The sequence below is a fragment of the Lottia gigantea genome (genome assembly GCF_000327385.1).
Source record: "Lottia gigantea unplaced genomic scaffold LOTGIsca_6, whole genome shotgun sequence".
Classification (NCBI taxonomy): Eukaryota; Metazoa; Mollusca; class Gastropoda; family Lottiidae; genus Lottia; species Lottia gigantea.
The window spans coordinates 2,617,621-2,638,896 of record NW_008710049.1 but is presented as its reverse complement, the minus strand read 5'-3'; the positions used below and the strand labels follow the sequence as shown (position 1 = coordinate 2,638,896).

General features: G+C 33.4%; 2 protein-coding genes across 2 annotated transcripts; one reads left to right on the top strand and one right to left on the bottom strand.

Annotated features, from left to right (window-relative positions):
- Window positions 1–722: 722 nt before the first annotated feature.
- LOTGIDRAFT_154696 (hypothetical protein) lies at window positions 723–1,958 on the top strand (the record flags this gene model as incomplete). Its single annotated transcript, XM_009063892.1, has 1 exon — window positions 723–1,958. One exon carries the CDS (start codon window positions 723–725, stop codon window positions 1,956–1,958), a length of 1,236 nt encoding a protein of 411 aa, XP_009062140.1.
- Window positions 1,959–6,401: 4,443 nt separating this feature from the next.
- Window positions 6,402–20,654, bottom strand: LOTGIDRAFT_95070 (hypothetical protein; the record flags this gene model as incomplete). Its single annotated transcript, XM_009063891.1, has 4 exons — window positions 6,402–6,568; window positions 9,036–9,160; window positions 9,966–10,100; window positions 20,542–20,654. Coding segments are annotated over 4 exons (540 nt in total), but the record flags the coding sequence as incomplete, so codon positions are not given.
- Between the last annotated feature and the right edge of the window lie 622 nt (window positions 20,655–21,276).

The following is a 21,276-nucleotide window of genomic DNA, read 5'->3' as shown; positions in this document are numbered from 1 at the left end:
GAAAAACGAAAATAGTCTTCTTAATGTTTAGTCACTTACAAAAGAGGGTATATCATGATGGAACACATATTATATATCCATACGGATTTTGATCTGTTTTCTATTCACTCTAGGAAATTTCATTTTACAATTTGTAAGGTGTAGCCAAAAGTAAAAAGGGGGATACATACCCATGACACAACTTTAAGATAAAATCTTGTATGTTTAAAGTAAATATAGCTTTACTTATTTGTATTTTAGTTTCTAGCACAATTTTCCTAATATTTGCCCTCTAATCTAATGAGTTTTGTTATTAAAATTACATGGTGACATAATCAACGTCAAAATTAATTGCAATATTTGATTGATATGTCTTTTAAGTACGTTCCGATGAAATTAACCTTAAGTACGCCTATTTATATAAAGATGCACCCATACATATTTATACATTCATTAAACTCTCAAGAGAAAGTGGATATGAAATTTCTGTTTAAAACTCATTACCTTAAAGGGGCTGTGGTGTAATGTGGATGTTACATACCTACATACAGTTTATGATGAATAATTGGAATTGTAATGTCTGATGAGAGTTATTTTATGCATGTTTTCTTATGAATGGAAGTGTATACAATAAGGGAATTTGTGAACATTTCTATTAGAAATGATGTAAGTACAGTTGAGAAGACACTGTTACGCAGACTCCAGAACACAATAATTCACCTTCCATTTCTATTCTACTGAAAATGGATTTAAAAGAAGACAATATAAAATACAAAGTGTTCTTTTTTATGTTTGTGCTTTTCTCAAATCTATGTGATATTGCGGTTGATTGGTTATTTTATGTGGATTTAAAGGAACTAGAGAAAGGTTTGGTGTTCGGACCAGTCGATTCCTCGCTCCTGTACGCCGTTGTCGCATTTGCAATCTTATCAACGTTCTTGAATATTATTGAAATTAGTATTAAAGGCTTACAGCTGTGGAATAGTGACTTTGGTAGAGGTATTAATGACATGTTGAGTTTGATTGTAATTTTCCTGGGAGAAATGCCTCTAGTTATAATGAATATTATCACTGCAGGTTGTCGAGAAGAGTCTCTGAGTATATTTCAACTTGCTAAAGCGTGTGTTATCCTGTCTGGAAATTTAATTCGGATTGTATTTTTCTTTGTCACAAATTGCAAGCATTGCATACAAAAGCTTGTAAATAGGAAATTATTTTGTTTATGTTTGATAGGATTGATTTTAAATTGCCTTGGATCCATTTCTATTTTTATTTTAACCCAAACACGACCGAGCTCAACACTTCTTCCACAATTAGAAACACCCACAAAACTGTTTGCAGAAATTGAAGAAAACCAAAAGTATTTCGGAGGAGTTAGTATATATTTTCAACATAGCGTTTTTCAAGATTTAGCTCCAAATCGAGACAATTTTATCCGACTCGTAAGAATAGACGACATCAGAAATAAATACAAAAAGAAGATTTTCATTAATTTTCAATTTAAAGATTCAAAACAACAACTTCAGATGGTTCTTAGTCGAAGAGTTGAACTTGGAACATGGGAAACTCCAGAACGTTTCGCGTTGAACAAAACGTCAAAAATCATTCATGTTGTAAATGGAAAATCCCAATTCAACTCTTATGATCAGTCTCTTACTTTTGCTTTTGATTTTATTCCACCAGAGGGGCTATTTCTGAAGCAATATGTGTTTGGAGAAATTGAATATAACGTAATGGTAGCAGATGGCCAATCTTGTTCCAGAGTTTCAGTTCCATTGTTCTACTTTCGTTCTGAAATGAGTGAAAAATCACACCTTGTAACAGAAATGAACAAGACCCCACGGTTTTATACCAATGGTGACCTGACTGATATATCTAAAGTATGGAAAACTGGATGGATGGAGTGTGATAGTACGGGATCTTTAAATCCCTCTTTAAACAGAACTTTGGACACTCCTTGTGTGAATTGGACTCATTAATCAAAACTGAGCTGCCGAGTGGAAGGAAAAGACAAAATGTCACTAATCAGTAAAATTCTATGTATACTGAGATTTTATATATTTATGCTTTTCTAAAACTAAGTTGTAGTATTTCATAATGCAAGCAATTGGCTCCATTATTTATTAAGATGTTTGCCAGCAAAAACTTAATTTTATTTTACGAATATCCCGTATCAAGGGTCAGGGTCAATGTAATATCAAAGTAGGTTATTCGGATCACAATAAATCTATATTTAAAACGTTTATTAATGCATCTCTATGTCCTACATGACTTGTTGGTCTGCATTTTACATATACAACATCTTGGCGTGAATTGCCTGTTGATGGTTTTATATCATTATAACCAACTTCAGAGCATGTTTTGCCATCCATGGTCAGTCCGGCATCGGACAAGGGCGAACAGGTTTCAGGGGGAACGGACCCGGATTTCTTAACTTTCAATCACCGATCTAGGAAATAGATTTATAGAATCAATGATAGCTTTTCTTGAACAACAGAACATTTCTTTATCACATTCTTTTCTTTCCGATTCAGATGATCTTTGTTGAAGCCGTTTTCATATTCTCTTTTGAGAAGATATATTCACTGCATTCAAGTTTCGTTCCCTGGGTGGTCTATTTTGTCAAGAATTTGGGACAGGATTTTCGAGGAGACGAAATAAAAGAAAAATGTTTATAAATCAGTTTTATTTAAGGACGACTAGATAGTTTTCAGATTGAAAGATATATCTGTGGTAAAATAGAATGTACAAAGTGAAAGTGGTTTATCACTGGGTGCAGGTCAATTTTGTTCTTCTCTTGTGTCCTCCAGATAGTATAATATTTGCAGTCATGGTAGATATTCTGTGAATAACAATTCATGCCGCTCTGCTAGGATTTCAAGACAATGAATGGCTGTTAAGCGCCCAATGATGAAACACAATCATGATAAATAATATATCACACAATATCCAATCACAAGAAACTTTATATATCTTATTTGATAATAAGTAACAAGGATCTAGGTTAAAAACACTCCAAACTTCGACGAAAAATAAATAAACTACTAAATAACAAACAGGAATTTGATACAACCTGCTATTTCCACTAAATACTAGACATCAATAGGTGTTCAAAATAATAAATAATACTAAAATTCAACAACATTATTCATATTGTACTGTTCAGTTAACTCTTGCTTCCGCATCGCGACCTCGTCTTCTAGCCCCTACTGCCCCGACTTATCTTAACTTTTATACCCTTTATTCATCGTTAGACAAAACATTCATACATAGCGGCTTGTACAGTCTAATAACTAAATAAGGGTACACATTCTAAGAAGGCTTACTTGGAATAAGTTTACAATTTTATCCAATCATGCCAGCTACCTTGACGTACCGAGTTATAGGAATTTATGTTCAAATATGTCACATGATTGAATAAATCGTTCACCATTAGAAAGGGACCATGAGCCATAGATTTCAGATCTGTCCTTCCTTAACCGAAAACCTTATTTGTCATTTCAAAGAGAATGTAACAAAAAAAGAATTCAACCCGGTTTTTCAGAATTATTTCAAAATTTGTATACATGCATATATATACAGAACTCTCTTTTTGATATATCGCATCGGAAGAAATACAACTTAAAATTAAAAACAGTGGAGAAATGAGATTATTACATAAAAAACTATTGCACTTTGCTCGTTACTCGAAATGATGCAAAATTCATCGAGATTTCGTTCAGAATCTTCCCTAACCAAAGCGAAAATTAAAAAAAACTATTTTAAACATGCTAAATATAGTAACACAGCAATAGCTTATAATCTTGTCAAAATATTCTAAAACGAAATTAAAACTTTGTATGATTATTGCCTTTTTAAAATTTACATCAGAAATCTCATTACTGAATCTTCTTCTTGAAGTGGAAGCAGCAAAAGCTCTTTTAGAATTAAACAAATTTTGATGTCATCGTCGATACTTAAAAGTCGGACACGCCCACTTCATCATCATAGGGTGTCTGAAACTGGTGTTGGTGGAACTGCGCTGGCTGCATGGATGGTTTCGGAGCAGGTGGTGGTGGGCCACCTCTCTGTCCACCACGATGAGGAGGCCCACTTTCCTCTTGGGCTACCATTCGAAATACAGCAGACTGGGTCCAATCTCGTTCACCAGAGATCGTTGGAGCTTTCTGGGAACCAGGCGATTTCTGGGTGACTTTAGCTGGCTTCATAGGCTTCATTGTTGGTTGTTTTCTGAAATATTGTTTAAAAGTTAGAATTAGTTAAAGACCCATGAAGAAATGTTTAAACATTAAACTTGTATATCAACTAAGACAGGCAGGTGGTTAAATATATATATATATGATATTATATACAATATCAACTATCTAATATAGAAATCTAGAAAAACATAATGCCAAAGCTTGATTCTGCTCCAGAAACTTAAAGTAGGTAACAAAATGTTTTGGTAGATGATTTCCAATGTATTCCAAAAGGTTTATATTGCGATCATTCTAGTCATTAAATTTCAAGATGCTTTCAATTCAAGATTTTAAGAAATGTTTGGCAATATGCATAGAATAAACGTCTTTGTCACGTTACTTTACAACATCAAGACATCAAGCAGTCAGGCAATAAGAAATTATATCTTAAATATTATTTTAAAATATTCGTCTCAAGTCTCAAGATGAGAAACTACAGTAGACAGCAAGAGGAAAGAGTCGACAGAGTATGCAAAGAAATACAGATACATCCTAATATATAACCCGAAACATGCTATGTTGTTGTAGCCATTAATGGCAGTGTGGAATAATCAAAGTCAGAAATAGCTATTTTGGTAAAATTTTCTCATTTCTGATTAAGAATCCATTTTGATTTATAGGTGAGCAAGGAACGAGGTTAGCATGTTTCGAGCTTTCGGAAAAGCCAGTATTAAGTTACAAGTATTGCAGAAAGAAAAGCTACAGCTTTAAGAAGTGTAACTACAAACCCTCTCCAATTTACGACAGCTAAGCAAAAATAGAAATGTTAAAATTGTTTTGAAATCAAATTTCCAAGATAAATTGTTCAATCTTCACGCCCAAAGAATTCTAAAGAATTACAACAAAAAGCAATGCTTAACATACCGTTAACAAACACCTTTAAAATAGGAACGTCCCGAGAAACAACTTCTTTTCTGACTAATCAGTTTGTGAAGCTGTTGTTGAATATTAAATGTAACGATAACTTAAAGAATTACACCAATATTTAGATGGCTAATATAGAACACATGAGTATTGCGATGAGCTTAGAGATCACATAGCTAATAGGTGGGAAAGAAAAGCGCATCTTAAGTACTTCAAAGCAACATTCTCGAAAAGCCTCAAATTTGAAATAACTGAAATAAAACACTCATGCTAAATATATTTCTTGTAATTTCTAGACAACATTATGTGTCAACTATTTATCTGGAAACTCATGTGTTCTAAACCCGCCATTAAATATATTAATGTTAAAGATTCTATAAGAGTTAGAAGGAAAAAAAGGGAGGGACGGAAGATTGAAAACAGTAAAATTTAAAAATTGGTTCTCACAACTTGATTTGTATGGTTTTGATATGCCTGGAAGAAAAGGGTAGACTTGTGAGATGGGTCAATTCTATCTACTGCTAAACATTCCATGCAACTAGCATGATAGCAAATGTATGTGGCACAAATCTCATTTGCAACTGGGATACTGAATCAACCAATCATTGATCCCTATTCCAATTTCAGTGGTATCTAGGATCTGGTGTAACGTATGCGCATTAAATCGCGCAATATTATAATAGTCGCTGCATTGCGTCTGTAATGCCACTTTTAATGCAATTATGAATAAATAAATCCTGACCATTACGAACCCCTACTACTTATAATAATATAATATAATCTATGACTCATTTTCTTTAAAATCAAGATGCTTTCAGCTTTTGTCTAATTTTAATAAGTTGTATAGCGTAAGCATAATCGATGGCTTTTGGTGAAAATTCCTAAGAACAACTCAATGATCAAGCCTTTTTTCCCACTGTGGATACATTGGCCTGAAGTCGTATGACTACAAATCGCCTTGTTTGTGTATTTTGATGATAAAAGATTAGTGACAATTTATTTTGATGGTGTTGCGAAATTTCCAAACTGAAAATGATGATAACTGAAAGCTCATAAGAATACTGAAGGGAATATGCGATGTACGCACAAGGGATATTTATACTGCACTATGGAGAAAGGAATAGGGAATGGTTGATTGGGGGAAGATTCACTGATGGATATATGAATATCTCTACCTAACCAACTATGCCTATATCTATACAACTTATTAACAATCAAGGTTGGCTAAGTGGCGGTCAAATTTTCTAACTACAAGCTAGTTCAACACGACTGCTCTAGATTATTGCCAACTTACGAGACCATTTGCGCTGCTTTAAGTCTTGATTGGCTGTCTATTGTTTCTTGCACTTTATCATTCGAATATAAACCCATTGGCGAATTATACTGTAAATGAACAACATTAGGATCGGTGCCCTCATTATAAGTATTGTTTGAAGTAGCGTGGGGTTGTGCCGATGTTGGTGGATCATAAGGAACCAACCTTGGCGCTTCATGAACTTCAGGTGCTGGTTGACGAGAACCATAATCCAAATCTTCTTCCCATGGCTTAACTCCAGAAGTTTTCAAGGTATTTCTCCAGACTGGAACTGTGGGCTCCCCATCTTCGTAAGGTGAAGGTGTATAGCTTGTGGCATCAGGTTGACTAGAAGTTCGTTGATGGTGGTGGTGTGGTTGAGAATGTGGTTGAGGCTTCCAAACACCACTATGTGGACGCTCCTGTCTATAATCAATACCAACTTTAGAATAATCTGTACCAACAACAGGACCAGTTGGTTTTCTAAATTTCGGTGGTGGTCTCTTTGGCTTAATAGGTCTTGCCTCTTGAAAAAATAAAGCATTAAAATCATTAATATTGTAATGAGACAAAATATCACAGAATTGTTATTAAAATGAAAATACGACAGATTTGAACACGTTAATTGAGAGTCACAGATACAGTAAAGTTTGCCGAGAAAAAATAAAATAAAAGCTCTTGAGATAAGAAAGATTCAAATGAAATGAAAAATAACAATAAAGATATAAACGAAGAACAGAACCAGGAGTTGTGAAGGGAGGTAATTCAAACTAAACACACGGCACACAATAATATCAGAAACAGTTGACAATACAAGAATTCATTATAAATATCAATATTATGATCATATTGTATATTATAACAGGATATTTCTGTCCCTATGTCGCTAAAACTTTTACAAGACGGAAATCAATGATTGAAAACACTATCGAATCAGAGAGGGATTGTAATCGTGTCGCAGTATCATTGGAAATGAAATGAAATGCATGGAGTTTTACGTCCTACCAGTATCATTGGAGATGATGGGTAAAATGTTAGTTGGAAAACTATATGCAGAATGGAATTGTCAAAGGTAAGAGGTTTATTTATTTCACATATTCTTAATATGTATATTCTCCGACACAAGCAAGATAGGTCTGGTTAAGATGTAATATAAATATCGGAGTAAATATTGGTTGAAATTTGTAAGTGTGAAATGCTTTAAGCATGGAATAGGTTGTGACAGGTAAATCAACTACAGTGTGTTTGGATGAAGAGACTATACCGTCAGTAGCCCCTGATGAGCTCGTTGCATCTGAAAGCAAGTTAAGTGGAATATTGTCGTTAATAATTTTAACTGCTTAATAGGATTAATGATTGAACCGTTTATTAATAGAACAAATTTTAAATTCTACCTAGATCTAAATTAATAATATTAGAAAATCGTAATTGTGAACGAATTAAAAGTCTATTATTTTTTCAAAGAATAATCTACGTTTTGTTATTTTTGTGCAGATATGGAATGATACTGACCACCTAAATAGGACAATATAAAATATAATAAGACAAGAGTTATGGCGACCAACATACAGATTGTGAAATATATACATACAATATATACATATACTAATAGAAGGTCCATATGTTCGCAAGGAGAAGACAATGGTTTGTGTCATTGTGAGAGTGCAAAGGAATAGAACTGGATACCTATAAATATGGAAATTCACGGCGGCGAGCAATATTCATCTACGAGTATATAACTAAGGTGACAGGGCGGAAGGTCCACTAGCTAAAGTTCAAGAAGCACCCAAGTATTACCTGTGTTCAGCGAAAATTATAGAAAACAACACACACAGTGTATAAGAACATACATAACATATAATCTAAAATAAATTCTAATATCTTCATGTTTTGTAGCAAGAAAAATATTCAGTATACAAAAAGAGTAAGACAGATCATGTTGATATCTTTTTGGAAAGCAGTCGAACTGTTAAACATTATCATTATTCTCGAAAGGTTTTGAATTTAGTATTTAGTGGCTAATCATAAAATCGTACAACCTCATTTAAACACTTTAGATGACACCAAAAGATCACAAGCAGATAACAGTGGAGGAGACTAAGCGCATGTAAAGGGGTCATTCATCATAAATTAATTCATTGTTATTTTGTTTTCTTTTTTTATATGATACTTTTCCAGTTATTTATTTCGAGAATAAAGATACATATAACGACTTGAACTTTTTCTATAATTTCAGATAATTGGCAATAATGTTTTCGATTAAAATAGAATTATAACATATAGAATAAAACATGAAGATACCTAAAGGAACTAAAGCCTACCATGCGCATAAGAGGATGGTCCCGTGAATGCCTGTCTTCTCTCCCACACAGGGATTTTATTTTCTTCATCTTCCGGATCTACTTGTTCCAGTCTCTCGGCAGTAGATTGGTAACCATATTTATGACGAGGGGGTTGTATTGGATCATAGGCGGGGGCTGACTGATCAGCATATTCACCTTGTAATTCTTTCATTCTGTCCAATCTCTCACCTGTCGACATGTATTGTTGTTGGGGCTCTTGATATTGGGGTGGGTTGTAGGGATCGTATGCCTGATAGAAAGGAGCTTGAGACGGTGAAGCTTCTGGTGTACGTGGAGAAAGAATGATATTATCCAAACTTCCCTGTACTTTATTTAGCATATTATATTGTTCGACTGGTCTATAATTTCCACTTTGTGTTGGCATTGATGCTGGAGTACCGCCAAACTCAGCTCCGAAAGTAGGACCTCCGCCTCCATATTTACTCACAGTAACTTTCTTTGGTTGGTGTCCATATGGTCGTGGTTGCGGCATCTGTGGTTTCTGTTCCGGAGAAGGATCAAAATTCTATATAAATAAGGATACAGAAAAGGATCGTTATGAGGGGGTTAGTGAGGTTATATTGTATTAGTAATGGAAGGTAAGGCAGGTACTCTTACAATGAAGCTATGATGTATGAGTTTATGTGTGCTATTATAATTGCTTAAGCGGAGGCAGCAAGGTATCTTTTTAAATGCAGGAATTGGTAAAACGGTAGGACGGATATGATATAGTATATAAATAATATTTGGTGGAAGGAGATTAAAATTAAACATTATATTTTATTCATTAATAAATAAAATTTTATTCTCAGAGCAATTAAAGTTTTAAAAAAAAGATGCTTAATTAAGTTAAAGAAATCAATTTACTGCCTGATGAATTGAAACTAAGATATTCTAGCGTACCTGTTGTGGCGCTCGTGTACTAACTGGAGTGATATTCTGTGGTACAATACCAATGTTCACGTTACCCGATGGTCTGAAATAGAGTCATACATACATTTCACACACAATATGTCCAATCTTAAATAAGGGTGAACAAGAAAATAATTATTTCATCACAAAAAAATCGTTTTTGATTCCCAAAAACGTCCTGCATGAAATCGCGTTAGAAATCAACTGTCAACCTTAAATACATGTAGTCCTCAAAAACTGTTAAAAAACTTGTGACATAAAATAAAAGGCAATCTAACAAAATGGTACTGCTTAAAGCGTTAAGGGAGATGGAATGAATGTTTAAAATTATAGTACCTGGTTACAGCTAGTTCGATCTGTCCCCCGCCGTGCTTAAGTGAGTCCTGGGCTTGTTTATGACTTAGGTCTACCCCTCTCTTTATACCAATGGAATCGATAATGTCACCTCTCTGGAGTTGACCTTCTGCTGGACTGTTACAAAACACCTGGAATGATAAACAATGACCATTTATTTAATCATCTTTGTATTGGCCAACTGATTGGACTACGGCGATCAGTTTAATATCTTAACAATGAAAATCTCACAGCTGGCTAGTCTACAATCTAAACTCAGCATATTGTTGACAGAGAAGGGTTCAGAGCATTTTAACAACATATAGGGGACATATTTGCATGATAAATAATTGATGTGTAACACTGAGTTATCATCAGATGAGTCAACATTTTGACCAAACTAAACTTTCGCCACCACTCATGTTAGGCATCAATATGAATAAACACGAATCCACCACTCAGAAAGAAACAACCCAAGAAACATCTGATATGATAACGGAAACAAGAGATCAACTATGAGTCTATTTTCACTATAGATTCTATCTTAGAATAAACAGCTCTCTCTACATCTTCTATTAATGACTTGAAAACAATTCAACAGTTTTGACAAGTTTCCAACTTATCAATGTGGAATATATGTTCTCCTACCGGTATATCAACATATATTCGTTTCTTTTCCCAATAATCTGAGTTAGTGATTTTGATGGAATTTAACAAACCTTGGCTTAATTAGACGATTTCAAACTTCGCAAAATTCTTATAATAGAACTCGACTCCAAAAATAAACCATTAAATGATAAAGCTGAGAAATCGAAAATAGCACAATCATCAATAATGTTCTTTTACTAACAATTCTTAATCTTTAAGACTTTATCTGTAGAGTTAACCGCCTGGATGTGGCATTCGATTACATGACAACTTATTGAGTGGAAGCAAATGAATGTCACACAAGAAAGACACCAACAAGTTTTAGAGTTTTGTTTATCTTTTTGGAACTGAATTTTGGTTGTGTCAGAATCTCTCATTTAAGACTTTTCAACTGCTCGCCTTATGATTTGGCCTACAAAGGCTTCCATAAATCAGTAGAATGTTCAATGTTTATGGTCAGTGCTGAAAGTGATATTATCTGTTTATGACTTCAATCTGTTGATACTGTAATTCCACATGAATTCCACCCATACTAATAATCATTAATATCAAACAAACTACTTTCAGTTCGACGCTTGATTGCAAATTCCAGACATTAAGAAAACATGAATGGTTCCTGGGGCTTCTGATTAAGATATGCCTCTGGTAATGTTGTTTCAGAAATCTAATGGGTTTGGTTTAGTACACTGAATCGGGGTAAAAGAACACCGGATTTGTCAGTATGACCACATTGACATAGACCGGCTCTGAAAATTACATCATGTTAATATGGCTTGGCTATCGACCAGATCACATAATGTATACAGTGCTATATGAACTTGGCAAAGGCGTTTCTTGAACAATAAACATTAAGTCAGCTATTTTTGCTTTAAGTCAAAGATGATCCGTTTATCCCAGTGAAAATGATTGAGGAATTCTTACAAACATGATTTAAAGAAAAAAGAAAGCGTTATCTACATTATCTTTATTGTGTCATTCATTTGTTAGAATTCTGCTTCAGATAATTAACTTCTCTTGATTGAGAAACAAAAGGTGTCCAACTGTTCTAATGACGAAGCAATACACTAAGAACATTTGTACAATAGTTGAAAGAAACAAGACGGTCTGTGGAATTTGAATGGCACCCTAAAACAAATTGTTAATCACATTACTAAACTAATGCTGATAAAGTCCATGAATCAATACACGAGATATTCTACAAAAACTTACATTTCAACATGACAATAAAAAAATAAGGGATAGCGCCCTTATACAAAAATTTTAGAAGTTTGTGCACCATGTCTCTCTCTATAAATACATGTATTCCAATTACAAATAAATGATACATGGAGTTTAAATTAGACGATAGCCATAGAAAATGATGCACTAGAAATAACCTATACACTAAACAATAAAAAGTCATGACACTTACCTTGAAACGAAATTTTTTATCAGTAGTATTATATATAGAGCTATGTAATTATATACATTGTACTTACCTTACGCCAGCTATAAATATTTTCAAGACCCACCTTTCTTACAGAAATATATTCCTTTACCCACTGATAAATCACATTATCTCAATAATAAATCCTAATTGATACACACTTAAAATTCTAATGTTATCACCTGAAATTCCAAAGAGTTCCAAAATCTGTCAGGTTACCGGTACTTGCAGTTACCAATTCTCTTGTGCACAAGGTAGAAAATAAACACGTCACTATGGCAACTGTATATTTGTGGTATAAGTATGAAGATTTGTTGAGGTACTGATAAGTTGTTAACATTAACAATGACAGTACTTGTGCTACTTTTACTTCATTATTATATTACATAGACCTATTGGTCTGTTTAACCTTTCATCACTAAATTGCAAACAAATTCTTAAAGCAAGTTAATTGATAAATTTACATAGAAGTCAAGTCTAAACTGCTTGAATCCTGTAAATTAACTAATAATAAGTAATGATAAGAACCTTTACTGCCACTTTCTGTTTCAGATTTTATAAATTAGCAAATGGATTACTATGTACTATGTATTGATAACCGTGTCTTTTCCCAACGAGAGTAACCTGCTATCAAAAAGAAAACGTTGATAATTCAGATAATTTGGATACATTTTTTAACTCTCAATAATTATTTTGATCAATTAATTAATTATGAACTTTGTAATTACATTATTAAGTAATAAATAATAAAAGATTTATAAAATATTACAAGAGATATTATATAAAGATTGTTTACCTATTACTACCTGACGAGATGAGTGGGTGAAACATTTGGCAGCGGAGTAAGGCAGGGAGATCATATTTCACCCTTCCTTTTCAGTTAACACGCTACTGACTTTCACTTTCTATAAACAACTCGTACCAGCTCTTAACTTTACATTCAATTTATCTCAAATATTGATTAGATATGTCTTAATGAACTTAATCAGCAATTTTAAACTTCCTAGGGATGATGCATATTTGGATGGTATCCAGGATTTGAGAAATGCATGAAAGACATTTTCAGTTTCTAATTAAACAAAATTATAAACTGAAACTTTGAGACAAATGTCCTCTTTATACAATTCTAAACAAGATTTTCATGGAATGCTAAAATGAAAGGGAAGCATAAATTGTAGGAAGATACGCTAAACATGTTAATCTTAACATCACGATTGGCTAACTTCCAACTCTGAAACCATATCTCATCTTATTCAAGGTCAGACGAAGGTAAGGGTGAGAACAAAATATCAGTAATCAGGCTGATTGATCGAGCGTGAAACATCCAATTACTTTAATTAATAATAACCCTTCAACTCAATTTCCGGATTTGAAAGTGATCCAACATCCAGACAGGCAATACTGGATATGGATTGAAAAATGCAAATAGTAAGAAAACTACTTCCGGTCAAAGAAAACAAACTCCTATGACCTAGAAAAAACATTTCAATCAAAAGTTCACCACGTGTTTTATGTTAGATGTTAGCCAGAATAAGCCAGTCAGTATATATAGTAAGAATAGATAATAAATATCAGACGGACTGTTTGATCGTGATGCCATAATATCTCAATAACTTCAACCATATCTAGTCATCATATTGTGGATAATATATTATATGAATATATTGAATACGTTGAAGTACATTATTCAGATGACGGATGCAATTATAGCTGACACATTTCCATTCCACACAATTTCAACTGGCATGACGGCATGACGTAATAATGACGTATATCACATACACGCTGATTTTATCAGAAACACAAAACATACAATGATGATATCTTAACAAAACATTCAAAGATAAAAGGAAAAAGCTTACGATTGGTTTATCGAGTCCTAGAAAATGTCTCATAGTCACAGCATTTGGTATCGCCATTGTATCGAAAGTGATACCTTTGTATTTCACAGTTGCCCACGAGTAACTTCCCTTTGAAGAATCTCTGCACCCTTCACCTTAGTTTGTACACGTTTTGTAGATATCCCATGTCGAATATAGTAACACTATGCGTAAAGAGCATGCTAGATCTAGGTAGACTAGGCCTATAGCTTTGTTACTATAACACTCAAAGTAACCGATGCCATCTGTATTCTGTTTATTAACACTAACACCAAAACACTAACACTATCAAAATTACTTAATGATGCTTTCTGTATATCCCATTAACTCGTTCTGCTCTATGTTACATCAATAATTTGGCAGATTCAACGAAACATCATTATTTTTCATAAACGTATCTTGAAATTATCTGAGAGACCACTTCATGCTGAATTTAATCGTCAATTTACGAGAAATATAAATCTATCTACAGTTGAAGATAGCAAAGATAACGAGTACCACAGCAAGAAAGAAGTAGAAATGTTCAGAACGAACAGTTTCATATGGTTTTCATTATGAAAAAACGGAAACTTCATAATCAAAAGGATTACTTCTCATTTTTAACAAATTTTTTACTTCTAATGGCGTAAGTCTTTTGTGACTTTGTATTCGAACTTTCTTTAGATCAGCTGGTATTTTGTAAAAATGCAAATAGTTACATTCAGAGTCAAAGTAACAAGTGATGGGGGTATCGCCAAACAGTGTGCTTACTAATAATGCTATCGTTGAAATGTGGCTGTGTTCTTGACAGTCTAGATGTAGGTTGTTGTTCTGATTGTATCGAAAGTGATTAAAGAGAAGTTTTCTATAGTCTATGTATGTGCATCGCAGAAGTTTAAGGTTTCCATTTGTATCATTCTAATTATCTTTGGATGTGATCCTGTATCAATAACAATGACGAGATTAGAACGGTGTGAATAGTTCGCCATGTAAAAGAAATGATTATTTATTCTTGAATTGTAAGAAATTCATTAAAACAGGGAATAGGAATGGTTCCAACAAAAACTTTAATCAAAGATTTATATTACCGACACAAGACTTCACTGAAAACAATATCAATATCATATCGATACACTTCATGGTAGTATTTGTGTCACATTCAGATGGTAGGGTCTTTATAAGTAACAAATTAAAAACAACTTATCATACTTTAGAACAATTAGCCCAATGAACTATAGGGTATTATTGATTCATTTTCCCAAATGTAGACACGCTGCTTAAAAAAAGTAAACATCAATGTATAATGAACGGACCATGTAAATAAATGATAAGTCCGTATTTCAGTAGACTAGTTAATAATATTGCATACCAATTAACTAGTGTAATAGGGTAAATGGATACAAGGTTTATTTTACTATTGATGCCAACACATTCTATTATGCTTACTGGCAACTATTCAAGGTTTTCATCACAAGAGATTCGCTGAGCTACAGGAAACATGATCGAGTTATTCAATGCTTAATGTATGTAAATCTAAACACTGATTTCGAAATGTCAAAATGTGTACTTATTGTACACCAAATGTATCAAAACAGAAAAATAGTATACATAAAAAGATACTAAAAAGTTTCTATTGCATCATTGTAAAAAAATACTTCGGTAGATAAAAACTAAAATGTAATTACATAAATCGAAAATGTAAACATATTAATGTCAGAGCTAGGCTCGTAACCAAAAAAAAGGGGGTGGGCTGGAGCAATGGAACTTTACTGCAAAATTCGACTTTATTGAAGCTGAAATGAGTCTCTATCAGCTATTGCAACCCATGCAAACGAGCCTGGTTATAGCTCAAGTTGAATTTACGTGATAATACATCATACATATTGTAATGAGAAGGAAATATCTACTTTATAGTATAAATCCTGAGAACTTCAGAACTGTACCAACACAATAAAAATATATCACTAGGATGTAGTTATTTCCCTTGATTAATAAAGTTGAAAAATATCCAAGCAATTTCTACTCAGGATACTCAATCTCAGTATGAAATTTGTAAATTACCAGCTGCAGGTTATGGTACCAAAGTATTTACAGAATAAAATCGATATAACTGAAGTTACATGTTCATTGTTTACTAATAGCACATCAAAACCTATACAAACATATAATCTCGAATTAGAATACGATGAGTGAGTTACAAACGATCTGTCCATTATTATAATACATACCTAGGTACTAACGATTCGAAGAGCAAAACAAATTCAAATTCAAATCAACCTGGCAAAACATTGGTAGCAGCTAATGAACTGTTCATATGCGGAAGTATTTCATAAAAAGTAAAGTATATGGAAGAGTAAGCATACCCTACATGGCGCCACCCAGCAATTGCTGTTCAACAAATACGACATACAGAATTGTAAAAAGAAGAAAAAACACGACTTGACTGACCGATTCAAATATATCAAGGGAGGTAACTGTTGAAAATATTATTACGAAATTTTAACAGTTCAGGGGAGGTAACTGATGGAAATATTACCGTCCAATTTCAACAGTTCAAGGGAGGTAACTGATAACAATAATAATGTTATTATATACATCTATGATTATGACAAGATAAATGTTACAAACACCCGATACAATGGGGAATATGATATTTTTAGGGGTATTAACCCACCAGAATAGCACACGACAACAGATTGCTGTTGTGGCAATGTCCACCGGTGAGAAAAATCTTGATGGTACTTTTCTAGATATAGAACATTGATCCGTTTCGGAACACATTTCTTTATTTATGATTAAATAATATAAAATTTACGTTGTGAGTGGTTTATTAATATTTTATAGTCATTTATTGCTCTTGTATGACGGAATACCGTTTGTAGACATACGCTTCAAAGAGATAGACAAACTACAATGAATCCAAGAACATTAAATACCATAATATATTGTTCTTTCAAAGGTTACATTATCATGGAATGCCTTTATAGACCTTCTGATCTCAATATTACTTTGATGATGTCAAAGTGACCAGCTGATAAAACTTATAAGACAAAGATGTTCAATATCTCACGTGATACCAACAAAACAGACTTTGAAAGAAGAGCCTTCAAATTACTTCCAGTAAACGTCACAGAATCACATATTCCCGATATTTTCCACAAAAAATGATGATTTGCAAAAGTGATTTGAATACTCAATTTGAGATTATATGCTTTGACCAACTAAAATTGCGATCTAAGAGTGGATAAAAGTGATTGATTGAAGAAAAATGGAATATAGTACAAGACATCAACACAAACATAAAATCAAAGGTGATCGAACCATCTTACCTACCACATTGCACTTAGTTATATTTATTTATAAAACATGAAATAACTACCTAGGTTATCCTGACATTGTTTTAATAACTGGAACCATTTCAAAAACTTCTAAAACATCTTATCTATTTCAACATGTTACAAACCGTATAGTTGTAATTTACACAGGTTTTATTATCATTTATTATCAATTTGAAAAATTACGACACATTTTAATATATGTATACAACTGTTGTGAAAACATTGCTAGAGTATGGAGATCCGATTTGGCAGCAATCCCAAATATTAAAAGCCAGTGAAAATCTATCTTCAGACCGATTTGCTATATTTTATTGTTTATCTTAAAAATAATTTATACTCCCTCTACAGGTCGTCTAGGCTTCAATGACGCAGATTGATGAGGTTGACATGAAATAAACGTCTGATCGCCTGGTAATGTGCATGTACTATAAACCAAAGGCAAAGTCAATGTTGCTGTTTTGCAAAAAATTGAAATTCACAGAAGATTGAAAAAATTCATTTCATTTTCTTTTCTTTATGTGTTTATTATATTCAAAATTTAGATTTGAAAGTCTGAAAGTATATTTTCATTTACTATTTGAGGTTGTCTAACAACAGAGCTCCTTTGAGTCCAGGCGTTTTTAACTGAATTTCTCTTAATAATATAACATGTTTATGCAATGTATAACAACTTTAATTTCGAAAGGAATTTTTACCTTTCTCGGGAAAAACCTGTTTTGTCTTAATTATCGGTAGAATTTCCGACCACAACAGTCTGCTTGGTACTTATAGTATTTAATTTTAAAGGATTATGCGTAATGGAATTAGTGAAATAACTCGTAACATGTAACTGCAATGTATTTTTTGTAAAATTAACTATTGTATATGCGATGTTGTATCAACGGATCTTCAAACAAGTTAAAATCTTCAGTCAAAGGAAATATCAAATATATACCACCACTGAGGAATGTAATATATCCTTTAGTTCAGGAACTACTGACGTAATAATATATAGAGTATGTTTATCTTTCGACCGATGTATTATTAAGATAGGTAAAGGCCAAAGGGATATTACATTGGTTTAATAGATATTCCTAAGCGCCAGCCAGCTGCAGCTACGTATCTATCTTCGAGATAGTACATAAGCTACCAATTGTTAGTCCGTGCACACAAATATGAAAGATGAAAGTGGAAGATCAGTCTAGATGCACGTCTGATAGGAGAATGGGTGCCAAGAATTAAATGCCATTTCATTGGCAAAATAGATCTGACGGGGGCCTTTCACGTTCATCTGCGTTTACCAAAGTCATAGAATGACAATATCCATTATAGGCTGGCCATAAACTGGTAGAGTTCGGTTGGTTGGCAATTGGTAAATCTAACACACCTACAGTAACTGTAGTAAGGTTTGAACATGTGGTACTAAGAGATTATTGTAAATACCATCGACAGAACATAATATTGTACAACTATTATTAGTCTGAAATCATGCTTAAACACTTACAATATACCTGTTTCAATCATACTATATGTGCAATTGCTATGATACATTTAATAGAACACTAATAATAAAGCGACAAGGTTCTGCCATATTACAAACTTCATATTTATTCCTAAGATCAACCACTATTACTGTAGTCCTAAACTCTGTCCAATACAACCACTAATATGGTTTGTGTCTGATTATGACATTGAACAACTAGTCCGAAACCCTACTCGACACAACCTCATAGTATTTGTGCAACACTTCCAATTTCAACTGTTCAAATACAAAATAATTTATCACCTCTTCAAATCAAATACTTGGTGTACAGACCATGTTATCTTTGCAGAGAAAACTTTTGTCAGGTTAGTCAAACTATTTTGTTGTGTAGGTGAATTGAATGTATTAAACAATAATATGTACTCGAAAATCTGGTTTATCAAGAGTTACTTTATATCTATGACGTATATTACTTCCAAAAAACAGTGAAGGTTGAGTAATATTGTCCATTCTTTACTATATCTATATAAGAACTATAAAGCTGATGTGATTTAAACCCATCACAAAATATTACAATTTGAAGGATGGAGCATCATACTACTAGATAGTTATGAGGTAAGTCAGTACGCTCAAAACTGAACCGAACGTCAATTTCTTTAAAAACCTAAGTACTAGGATTAAGATAATGTCATAAAACGGCGTCTACAACGAAGCCATTAATGACGGAAACTGAAGAGACGAAGGTTGATTCCGAAACCAATTTACAGGTTAATTACAATCGTACATGCGTTTAGGCATTAATCAATTCGCAGAATGAATGCACCTGTTGAAAACGTCTGTCAGTTATTGACTTCCGGTTTAAGTTTATATCAAATAAATCATTATGATTGCTATTGTACCCATTTCTGAAACTCCGTTTTCCTGTTCCAAACGTTTTCATTTTATCCGATATTTAACGAACTACCGCTTTAAGAATAAAAATGTTTCATATAAATTACGATATGGTAATCATTATTTGCCGTTTACTAAGAAAATATTTGTAGATGAAGTAGATAAGTCAAAAGGTTTAGAAATGTTAGACAGGATGAATTTCATTATTTACTGGTATACTTTTTCTTCACAAAACTAGATGTAGGCCAATCTTTTTTTCATAAGAGCTTATAAACAAGAATAGATTCACATTTATAGTTATCATCATTATCCCAGTAACTACACGAATATATTTGCTTGGTTTGTGATTCGGATTAACAATTATTCTATGTAAAATGCTAAAATAAACACAATTCCCTCGATACCGTTTCCTCCTACTTCCATAGTTTTTGTAAGAATCATTTCAACGAATCACCTTGACCTACACAACCAATCTGGAAGGTCAAGCAATGAAATATAACCAGGATGATATCTGGCACGGATTTACACCTTTCTGGTTTTTATTATATAGCCACTTAATAACGAGCCAGCTTTTATGCTGTATTAATGATATAGGCATTATAACTATAATAAATTTTACTTTTTGCCTCTAAGAAGTTTCAAATAAACCCTATACTTCCCTCTTCTCAGCTCAATATAAAGTGTTAATTAAATCCAGATAGCCAGATTACTTTAACAGCAGTTAATTAACAGTTAAGAAAATGGCTTAAATTGCAATGAGAGTAGCCTATTGAAATTACTGAAATAACGGAAGAAGAAACAATGTGTGTGACTTACCTTCGAAAAACAGGAGAGTTGTTAGGAAAGGTGGAAAAGAGGCTGAAACTTGGCACTAACCTCTAGAACGTCTGTTGACGTTGTTACTTTTTCTGTCACTCATTATCCTTCAACTCATCTCTATAAAAGGTAAAGCCACAACATAATGACACTTACCCGTTGCACGACGAGGGGCTGTTTCAGATCCTTGCCACCCTGAAGTCGGAATCCCCAGGGTGTGGCGAACGAATCGCGATACAATCGCACCTGAAGCTTTGTTCCAGTCATTTTGTTTTACGCCATAATGCAGACGACACACGTTAGCAGGGAAACAGATCTAGCTTGGATGAAAACGAGGCACACGAGCGCCAGTTCGGTAAGAAGGAATGCCACCTATGCTATTCGGTTTGAGGGAAAGTTAGAGAGGTAAAGTACACGTACAACCAGACTGTAAGCCTAGCATCTATTTATATCTATAGTGACGTGAACACATGGCATTCTCAAATATCTACAAGAACACCATTCTACCAGTAAACCAATCTCACGGCAGCTTGCCCAATTTAGAATACCTGTTATATATTAGTTAAATATTGTTGAAGAGGACTGCTGGTAGTTTCAACATTAATTTATTTTTGTCAGTTTATTTTGACAGTCGTATTGTAGATCATATTATACAGGTTTCCATTTGTAAAACAAACGGTAGCTAGATGTGTCTTTTCTATTTACCTTAATATGCATTTATTCTATCGAGTACATGTAACTTTTCAGGTAGATGACGTATCTGTCTAAATAGAAACGACAAGGCCATGTCCTGACATTATTTTGTCCCGACCAATAACAAGATCTGCTATGAGGCTAATTGCATCACAGCCATCGTTGATAATGACTGCGACCT